This window comes from Lolium rigidum, chromosome 3 (genome assembly GCF_022539505.1).
Source record: "Lolium rigidum isolate FL_2022 chromosome 3, APGP_CSIRO_Lrig_0.1, whole genome shotgun sequence".
Lineage (NCBI taxonomy): Eukaryota > Viridiplantae > Streptophyta > Magnoliopsida > Poales > Poaceae > Lolium > Lolium rigidum.
In genome coordinates, this window is record NC_061510.1 from 220,566,021 (window position 1) to 220,575,952 (window position 9,932).

Consider the following 9,932-nt stretch of genomic DNA (forward strand, 5'->3'; position numbering starts at 1 on the left):
TACGATTTACATTAACCCGGGTGTTGTTTATACAGGTGCTGATAGCCCTATAATGAAGGTACTTCCTGCTTAGACATAGGTGCTTCTACAACAATTTGAAGAATGTAAATCCTAAGTACCGAATGATCTAGTAGCGGGGTACGACATAGACCTAAGGTAGGGACCGATTATGTTTATCTGCATCGTGGTGCCGCATGTATTGATAAGAGGGTGCTTAAAAATTAAATTGTGGTACCGATCTTTTGGGACGAATTTTAGTTAGTCAGAAGTTTCAACCGGATGCTGGATGAAGTTTTAGGAGGGTGCTTGTAATTTTTCCTGACATCGAATGCACCGATTTGTATGTTTGATTATCTTGTGAGATGAATTTTAGGTACGTCAAAATTTAAACTTGGTACCAGATGTATAGTTTAGTAGGGTGCTTGAAAATCTAAGTTGTGGTGACCTATAAAATGATTTGCGTTTAGTTATTTTGTCGGTACTTAACGATTTTAGTTTAGTTCTCGATGTATTTTTATGGGCTGCTTCAAAATTAAAGGTAAGGTGTGGAGTAATATTTTTAAGGTCTGGTCATAGCGGACCTTTATTTTCTACACATGACATACTTTCTCGCAAGAATACAAAAATTATTCACGTGTACTTCATAGATGACAACCAGGTGCTGAATGGGCTATACATAACCTTGTCCAAGTACCTGGCGTTGCTCCGAAACAAAACAATCACGTTCTAGCTAAAGCAAATCATACCAAGCTAGTGAGAGATGGACCATAGGTAAATATAAATCGTAGCCAGTAACTGATTGAGGTGAGCTCAAGAGAGAGATAGAGTAACATGCAGTAGCACGACCATTTATCATTTCTGCCTCACGGCTGGTCGGTCAAAAGAAACTGTGAGTTAAGGAGAGAGAATATCACTTTCACTTACATGCGTGACATAATTTTACGGCATACTTCGGAGATCCAAACCAGCCCATAATCCATCTCGTGTCGCAGTTCCACTCTACCTGTTTCGTGTGGCTCGCGGGTCCTAGCACCTTACACCTGCTATAATTTGTTTCCATCGACAGTTTCTTATCTAATCAAGGACGTGGGTTTCAGTCCTCAAAAAAAAGGACGTGGGTTTGGGAGCTAGCCCACTTACCTAGCCGAACCTGATTTTTTATCGAGTGCGTCGCCGGTGAGCGGATGCATGTCCGGCGGCGAGAGGTGAGCGGGCTCGTGGCCAAGCGAGCTGCTGACCGTGTCCTTGATAGCGTCGTTATCGGCGGGTGAACAGCAGGCTCGTGGTCGGCCGTCCGAAGCGGCGGCGTGGTGTGATTGGCTTCTACAGAACCGACTCTGATTGGAGTGGAAGGGGACGAACGGCCTCATCCTCAAATTCGGTGCGTGCTGTCGGATCCCCTTTGCAAGGTACATGAACTCATGAAGCTTAGCTTGTTTTCAACCTGCGTGCACGAATTCCATTATGGCCTCCGCAAGATCTGATATGTGCGCCTTTTTCCTATGTCAGCCAAGACTGAACACAAAATTGCATAGATGTGGCGATCTGTTCCGCTAGGTAAAATTTGATGGCATGGACAAATCAAAAAGAAATTATGTCTCCAGATTAGACCTGCGTCTTCCTCTAATCCTGCTACCATTCTTTCTTTGTCTTCTCATAAACGGAGCTACTAATCATGTTGTGTGTGTCTATGATTCCTCAGGTCCAGCTCCATTTTTCCTGTTCTGGAATGCACCAGGTAATTTTACGTGTTAGTGCATAGCACGTATGAAAGTGAGTTGCACACATTGAATTTCACTTCTCACGGAGTCGATTCGTTTGGGGCTATGTTTTTATTTGGTTCTAACAGTTTAAAATTGACAGCAATTGATTCACTCCATGATGAAACATAAATGACGGAAATCACATTCACTAATTTAATTTCAGTGATTTTCTTGTGTGCCTTGCGTTACAATTCAAATTAACCTGATAGGATGCACAATCATGTGCTTATTCATCCCATCATTGTGTATACACATTCAAGTGTTGTGTTTGATAGGAATTTATGATTCCGTTTGGACAAAGCGAAAGCGCACAGCCGTGGGATGGGTCGGGACGGATCCCACGGAGTGTTGGGGGCAGACATGTGCCGCAGCAGAATGCCGCTCGTGGCATGGTATCCCAATCTCACCTCGTCGCAGATCCTGTCCTCCTCCATTTTTCCTGTTCTGGACCCATCAAATGTTAACTATTATACTAAGCAATACGCGATTGAAATATGTACAATTAGATCTATCTAGGTTTCAGGTCATCTCGGGGCAATGGCGGCTTGGTGGCGGCGTCAAAAGCCTGGTCAGGCCACGTGGCGGGTGGTGGCTGAGGGTGGCCTCGGCATCGGCGTAATGGGTGGAGGTTGTGGGCAGATGCACTGATTCAGGTTAAAACTAACAACCACTATTCTGTTATTCCCATCTTGAACATTTTGCAAATGTCATATTTCAGAGGTTACACTCTAGACTGATAGATTATTCCTATTACAATGAGTATAACCAACTGTAGATTAAACACCTCTGAAAATTATACAAGAGCGAAGAGAGCTGGATGTGTTTTCTTTTTGCACATGGATGAGCGAAGTTGGATCTTGAGAGAACAAATAGCAAGTCCAGTGGAACTCGAAAGCACAATAGGTCATGTTAACATTCTTTGCTTTCTGCACGCGACAAAATGAGTTTGTTAAAATGAATCAAAAGTGAGCCCAATAAAAAACACTTTTACAATTATCATTTTCTTAGGTTATCTATCCAAGTAATACACATATATCAGGTCAATAAAATGACTTTTCCTATAAGACTTGCATGATTTAGTTAGGCAACATGGAACGAAGCTGAGAAAAAAAAAGTCCATTCCGGACATTGCGTCTGTATTAACAATTTACTGTTCTGAAAAAAGAACCTCTGTTGAAACCCGAACACGGTAGATGTGGTACTGTCACATTTATACAAGATACTCTCTGAAAAATAGTCATATTTCCAGAAAATCCGATTTGTGATGCTTCATACCCCTTTTGCCAGACTTGAATGCTTGCTGGAAGCTCTGACTTAGTACTAGCAATTTCGAGTAGTTTAAAATCTTACACTGCATCCTTGTTAGTCACAAGCTTGTCTGGACATACTCCACCTTAACCAAAACAAGCTACAACAACTATTTACAAAAGATGGAGAGTCATGTAGCTGTTTTCTTTGTAAATGTTTTCTGATTACCTAGAACTGATGCAATTGCTTCACTGTCAGTTCATGTTCACTGTATATTTTCACTATCATAACATATTCTATGTAGCATGATTATGTTTGAGAAACAACACTAGGTGACTTGGCTACATATATTGAACAGAAAAGGAAATATAATAATACCATCCTCATAATTTTATGTTATTTTCATGTCGTAGGCACATCTTATTTTATTTGATTTAGCAACTCTTATTCTCTTGCTTTTGTGCATGTGGTCTGAAGTTCGTGACAGGAATTGAAGACCACAACTAACATTAGTAGGCCAATGGTTTCGAGTCCCTCAAAGAAATTGTCCACGTCGAGGAAATCCCAGAACAAGGTTGTTCCTTGCGCTGCTGTTTTCCATGGAACCCAGCCTCCGAAGAGCAGCAGAGAAATAAACATTGAAGTTCGAAACTACCTTCTGCTTTCAAGTTTCCCCTTGTGCATTCACTCCCTAAAACAAACTGCACTTCTGTATATAGGTGGATATTTTTAGTCTCGTGTCCTGTCCATGTAATGAAATTGCTTATGAATGCTTCCTACTATTGGCGTCATCAAACAGATCATGTCCGGAATTGTTGTACTGAAAGAATGATCCATGTCACCTACGTGACATTTTGTAATTCACATTTTTTTTTATTTCCCAGTGTATACCATAATTTATATGATCTGATGTTGATTTGTGTGACAACATAATAAGTTTGGAAGAAATAACCGGTGTAATTGGAAGTCCTACTTCCCAGATTTCGTATGTATGCCAATTGTAACAGAACTTTCTTTAGCAAGCAGATTAGAGCAAGTACAATAGAGTCCAGTCAGCTGACTATAAGATATTAAATAATATATTTTAAATGAGTTGGACGAGAGAGAGAAGAGGAGAGAGAAGGGAGGTGGGCTACTATGCAATAGCCAGCTCTTGCACGTGCTTCTATGCACTTTGTGAGAGTGAGAGGTGGGCCATATGTTAGTAAAATACTTTATTTTTATAGCCAACTATTGTACATGTTAGCTATATGATGACTACATATAACATAGCATCTTGTTATAGGCAGCGGTTGGCTATACTATTGGAATTGCTCTTATAAGTTTTTGTTTGTAGAGCTGAAGTGTCCTTTGAGATTTAAGGCTGCTAGCTAGATCTAGATAGCTTAGTGGTTAAGTATATGCACATGCAAATACACAGGAGTAGCTAATTAGCGGAGCTTGCGAATTCCAAATACTGCACAATATTTTTTAAGAACCAAAAATCAAGCTGGCCTTGTTTTTACATCACACTGTTAGCAAGCTGATTTAATTATTTTTTCCCAAAAAGCCATAATCATATTTCGGCAAACACATGTTGTTCTATTGTTGACCAAAGGATTCAGTATTAACTGAATTGAATCGGTTGTGTCAAATGTAAGAATTCCGTAGCGACTCATGTACAACGAAATTCTAGCTTTTGAAAAGAGGGCTTTTAGAGCCAGTAATTACAGTTTGTTTCCGGTGCTGATTACTCCCATAGCTTATCTACCCTGGGAAAGACCACACCTGACCAATACAATAATGTCTATGTCTTGCATGGTAGCTCATGCCGTATCTTATCTTCTGACAATCACTAGAATTTTCTCCGACACATTGTGATAACCAGCTAGTCCGCAGGGAAGCAGTGCCGGAAGGACTTTCCAGGGAGCTGATGCCCAGTACAAAGGCGCTGCTGCTGGAGTCACCGATAGGAGCCAATGCCATTGGGTGCCTGAGGCCTTTGGTGGGGACGGGAGCTCTAATATCGACCATTGCACTGCATCTTCCAATCCTCAGCCTGGCAATTCAATAATGTCATCCTAGGGTCAGATCACTTACCCAACCAATAAGCAAAAGACCAACTCAAAACTTGAAATATGAATCAGGAAGTAATTGGTAGCAATTGGGAAAACAAGTTGCTTGATGATGACCTTGGACATGCCAATATAGCCAAAACCGACCCCGACGTTAAAATTGTTGAAGCCAACAGAAAACACGACGAGGGCACAGTCCATCACATATACCACTTTCTTTATTGGTATCCGTTTAGATGTACCCCTTTATTTCTGGTTATTTTCATATACCAACTTCCAAATAAAGCAACGGAAATAACATCAGGGCAGCATATGTGCTCTCAGTATACCATTTTGTGTTGCGCCGAAGCCATGCGCTGCTCGCCGACCGCCCCACTAGACATAAATATCAAGCAAAGTTTTAGAAGTAGTGTCTGACTTGTAGCTATTGGCCTACTACCAAAATGGCGAAAGGTAAATGACCAAATAGCATAATGGGTGTGCAATAAATTGCAAAGCATGTAGACAACATTAACAATGTAGATGAATCAATATCAAATGAGAGTAGATAAACAAATGTCTATAGAAGTCAGTATTGTGTAGGTTTTCCATTCATCTATAACCATCTGCCTCCCTAAACTGAAATAAATCTAACTCAAAACTGGTAGCTAGCAAGAAATTACAGAGCTAGTATTATTAGATGTATGAACGGGACAATGGAATATCTGAATAGGATAAAACGGCAAGCAAGTGAAGAATTCACAAATAAATACATACAAATTGCTATCAATACTGCACTGGTCTTAATGCCATCGCCACCTATGTACGGCTGCTGCACAGCACTCTTACAAATCAGCATATGGTATTCTGAATATTAGGAAGGTAGACTGAGTGTCAAAGTACCATACACAAACTCACAACCAAAATAGCGAACCAGCGACAGAATTTCTGGAAGCATGAAACAATTGTATTTAGCATTGTTGTACAAAATAAATATATCAGATATGACAAATAATAACTAGATACAGTCAAATCCATCATAGTTTCATAATCTTGTTATCTTGGCATATAAGTTCATAATTCAGGTCAAATGGCCACACGGCAAAGTTGGCGATACACCCAAACATGAATATATTAGGAATAAAAATCGTGATGATCAAATTGAAGACATAAAATACCATTTGCCTGTATAAAACTAAGGGGTATATGCACATGAAAAGGTGGAGCTTTTGAATAAGTTGGAACCTTCATAACATAGCAGTGGTATATGTGTGCAAAGTTTCTAGCATATATAGTTTTCCTTAAATTGGAGGCAATAGCAGGCCCAAAGGCAACTGTGCCATAAATTTCAGAATCCTAGAGACTAGTGACACGTCCAATGTATGCGATATTGCTGGTGACAGAAGAAATAAAATGTCAATCGCCACAACACACCTTGACATCAAAGCCCGCCGGTGTACTTCTCCGGTAGCAGTGCCGAGGCAGCCCTTGCTCACCATGACACCGATGCCATCACAGCGCTGCCGTCAGTCAGCCACCACACGACGCATTGCCAAACACCGAGACAACATGCCACTCCCCACGGTGCAGAGTCCACGACAGTGCTACTATAGTCTGATACCACCTGTCGTTCTCTAGCTGCAGCAGCTCGCTGCTGGCCACAATCCTCAGCTGCATACCAGTAGCAATAGATCTAATAATGTGTAAGTTTATCATCATATATCCAATCTCGTTTTGCTTAATCTAATAATGAACACTCGATGGACCAGAACAGACAAAAAAAAGTGGCGCTGAACCAGATCACCACCTCTATTAGCTCTGTTTATGGGAAGGCCGGGAAAAATGGTAGCAGGAGGCAGCCGTAGGTCTGATCTGGAGATAGCTCCTTTTGATTTGTCCCTGAGATGTAATCTTATACCACGCCGACCAGAACCACCTCTATGCACCATTTTGTTCAGTCTTGACTCTAGGAAAAAGGCGCACATTATCAGATCTTATGGAGGCCGTATAAAATTCGTGCACACAGATTGAAACGAGCAAAACTTCAGGTACCTAGCAAGGGGATGGGCTGAGGTCGCCGAAGTCACCAGTTGCCGTGCGCGGCATGATACAAGAGAAGCAGATCACGCCGCCATTTTCGACGATTCGGCCACCAGACCACGCCGGCGCTGATTCGGCCGGCTGCCCATGCCGCCGCGGATTTCACCCGTCAATCACGCCGCTGATGCCGAGGACACGGTCAGCGGAGCCCACCCGTCGCTCGCCGGGTCACCAAGTCCGCCCGCCGCCGGACGACACCCGCTCGCCGCCGCCAAGCTTCAATTCCTTTTTGAGAAACTGCTCACCGCCGGACACGCTCGAATAGAAAACCTGGAGAAAAAAAAAGAGGTGGCTCGGTAGTGGGCTAGCTCCCCACGCCCTTAGGGCATCTCCAACCGCGCGACCCAAACGGACGCGCTGGGCCGTCCGTTTTGGGCCGTTTGCGTGGCCGAACGGACACCCGAACAGCGGCCCGCATCCGCGTGTCCGTTTGGGTCGCACGCTGCGCCCAACGCGCGGACGCAGCGCATTGGTAATAAAATAAAACAGAAATGAAAATAAAAAAGGAAAAGAACAAAACATAAATTTAAACTAGTTGGTCATTAAACTTAGCCCTATTTTGGGCAAATTTTACACAAAAGAAAGCCATATATGGCTTTAAACTAAAAAAAAGCAAACCCTAGCCAGGGTTTTGCGAGCTCGCGGTGGCCGCCGGCGTACTACCCCCGGTAGTACTCGTCATCGTCGGCGTCGATGACGACGACGCCGCCCGGCGGCGACGCGGCCTGTTCCGGCTCGACACGCCGGAGGGCACCGGGGACTCCGGCCGGGGGTCCCACCGCGCCCTTTCCCGGGCGGAGTGCGCGTTCGGGCGGGCTCGCCGGCCTGCGCGGCCGTGCCCTCCGCGCGGACTCCCGTCGGAGCTGCTCCTCCGCCCTGCGTGGCCGGGCGGCTCCTCCTCCGCCGGGCGCGCGGCCGGCGCGCTCCTCCTCCCGGAGCGCCGCCCGACGCGTAGCGGCCTCCTCCCTGACGGCGCGCCGGGCGGAGGAAGGCCCGCGCGTCCGCCCGGGCGTCCTCCCGGGCCTTCCCGGCCGCCTCCTCCGGCGCGGAGGTGCGCGGCGTCTCGGCGAGGAGCGGCCAGTTTGGCCGCCTCGTCGAGGTCCCGCTGCTCGCGGGACGCCGCGAGCGCCGCCTCGCGGCTCCGGGTCGTTCTCCTCCTCCTCGGGGCTGCGGTGCGCGCGCTGCGGCTGCGGCGCGGGGCGGGGCCGGGGCGCGGGCTCGTTGATGTAGAGGCCGCCGGGCGCGGCGGCCGGCCCGCCCCGCGGCCTGTGCCCCGGCCGCGCGCGAGGCCGCGCCGTCGCGGATGTGAAGCACGTGCGCCGCCGCGCATCGTGCTCCACCTCGAACCACAAGTCCCGGTTGGGACTTGCGTCGCCGTACGCGGGGTCCTGCCGGAGGTCCGCCGGCGGCCCGAGCGCGGCGCCTCGGATCTCGGCGTAGCGGGCGCGGCTCGACGCCGGGATGGGCGGCACCGGAACCCGATCCGGGCTCGAGGTGCCGGCCGTGGGGAGGTGCACGTCCCCACGGCATTGGGACGCCGGCGTCCCGGAACATCCGCGCCACCGCTACGGTGATGTAGATCCGGTCGCGTACGGGCGTCGCCGGCGGCCCCATGGCGAACGGCGCCGGCGCGGCCGGCCGGCCGCTCGCCGGCCTCGTGGTCGTTGGCGGATGGCGAGAACTCGCGCTTCGGGGCCATGGCGGCGCGGAAGCTCGAGCTCGCGCGTGCGGCCGGAGTGGAAAGTGGGGACCGGATAGGGACAGTCCACTTCCCCGATCCACATTTAATAGGGCCGGGGCACCGACGAGTGGGCCAGCCACGCGGACAGGGCGGACACGCGAGGACGCCGCGTGCCATCCGCGGCCCACGCAAACCCGGCCCAGATTTGGGCCGGGTTTGCGTCGTTCCGGACGCCGCGGCCGTCCGCTTTTGCGGTGCGTCCCCGCGTTGGGCCGGGTTTTTGTCCGGCTGGACCCATCCGGACGCGCGGGCGCGGGATGGGTCGCCCCGTTGGAGATGCCCTTAATTCACAAGAAAACTGTATGTTTAGGGCATCTCCAACCTGGCGATCCAAACGGATGGCCCAGCGCGTCCGTTTTGGACCGTTTGCGTGGCCGAGCGGACGCGCAGACAGTGGCCCGCGTCCGCGTGTCCGTTTGGGTCGCGCGCTGCGCCCAACGCGCGGACGCACCGCATAATCGGACAAATACGAAAAGAAAAGAAACATGGAAATTTTAAACGATATTTCATAAACATATGCCCTATTTTGGGCAAAATTTATACATAGCCCTATTTTGGGCAAATAACTGACAAAAAGAAGCCCTATATGGCTTTTAAATTTAAACTAAAAACCCTCTAGTAGGGTTTGGTCGGCGGCGCGGTGGCCGCCGGTGCGCCGCCTAGCCCCTGTGGGCAAAGTCGGCGGCGTCGTCGTCGTCGACGACGTCCCCGGGCGGCGAGGCACTGTTGTGGCTCGGCCGCGCCGGGAATCCGGCCACGGAGACCACGGGGCCTCCTCCCGGGCCGAGTGGGGGTCCGGAGCGACCCGAGGTAGCGGCGGCGCACGGAGCGGCGCCTCCTCCTCGAGGCGAGGAGGCCTCGCTGCCTCTCTCGCCGGCGCGGCGCCCGGCCTCCGGCGGCGCCGCTCCTCCGCGCGACGCCTGGCCTCCTGCCGCCGCCTGCTCCTCGCGGCGCTCCTCGTCGGCGCGGCGCCCGGCCTCCTCCCGCCGCGCCGCTTCGTCCTCGTCCCGTCGCGCCCGACGGGCCCGGGGCGTAGAGCTCCCGAGC

General features: G+C 49.0%; 1 protein-coding gene and 1 long non-coding RNA gene across 7 annotated transcripts; one reads left to right on the forward strand and one right to left on the reverse strand.

Moving 5' to 3' along the window:
- The first annotated feature begins 942 nt into the window (after positions 1 to 942).
- LOC124703027 lies at positions 943 to 3,944 on the forward strand. 3 transcript variants are annotated; one of them, XR_007002886.1, is made up of 4 exons: positions 943 to 1,409; positions 1,510 to 2,155; positions 2,280 to 2,416; positions 3,489 to 3,944. It is a non-coding gene; the product is annotated as an uncharacterized LOC124703027 (long non-coding RNA). The 3 variants fall into 3 exon arrangements; XR_007002885.1 differs by having other exon boundaries at positions 1,510 to 1,557; positions 1,703 to 2,416; XR_007002884.1 differs by having other exon boundaries at positions 1,510 to 2,416.
- A 693-nt stretch (positions 3,945 to 4,637) lies between these two features.
- Positions 4,638 to 7,224, reverse strand: LOC124699004. 4 transcript variants are annotated; one of them, XR_007001211.1, is made up of 5 exons: positions 7,097 to 7,224; positions 6,852 to 7,010; positions 6,479 to 6,715; positions 5,395 to 5,440; positions 4,638 to 5,049 (listed from the first exon to the last, which is right to left on the reverse strand). XR_007001211.1 is itself a non-coding variant. In XM_047231383.1 (4 exons), the coding sequence occupies exons 2-4, from the start codon at positions 5,901 to 5,903 to the stop codon at positions 4,758 to 4,760; spliced, it is 420 nt and encodes a 139-aa protein (XP_047087339.1). In that variant the 5' UTR covers positions 5,904 to 5,911; positions 6,479 to 6,540; the 3' UTR covers positions 4,638 to 4,757. The 4 variants fall into 4 exon arrangements, 2 of the variants coding, with proteins under 2 accessions (XP_047087339.1, XP_047087340.1); XR_007001210.1 differs by having other exon boundaries at positions 5,395 to 6,715; XM_047231383.1 differs by lacking the exons at positions 6,852 to 7,010; positions 7,097 to 7,224 and adding an exon at positions 5,822 to 5,911 and having other exon boundaries at positions 6,479 to 6,540.
- Positions 7,225 to 9,932: the final 2,708 nt, after the last annotated feature.

Coding starts and splice junctions, on each gene's coding strand:
- LOC124699004 (XM_047231383.1), bottom strand. CDS start 5,903: ATGCTGATTTGTAAGAGTGCTGTGCAGCAGCCGTACATAGGTGGCGAT. Junction 5,441..5,821: donor TGCAGTATTGATAGCAATTT/GTATGTATTTAT, acceptor ATTTATGTCTAG/TGGGGCGGTCGGCGAGCAGC. Junction 5,050..5,394: donor CTTCGGCGCAACACAAAATG/GTATACTGAGAG, acceptor TTGAATTGCCAG/GCTGAGGATTGGAAGATGCA.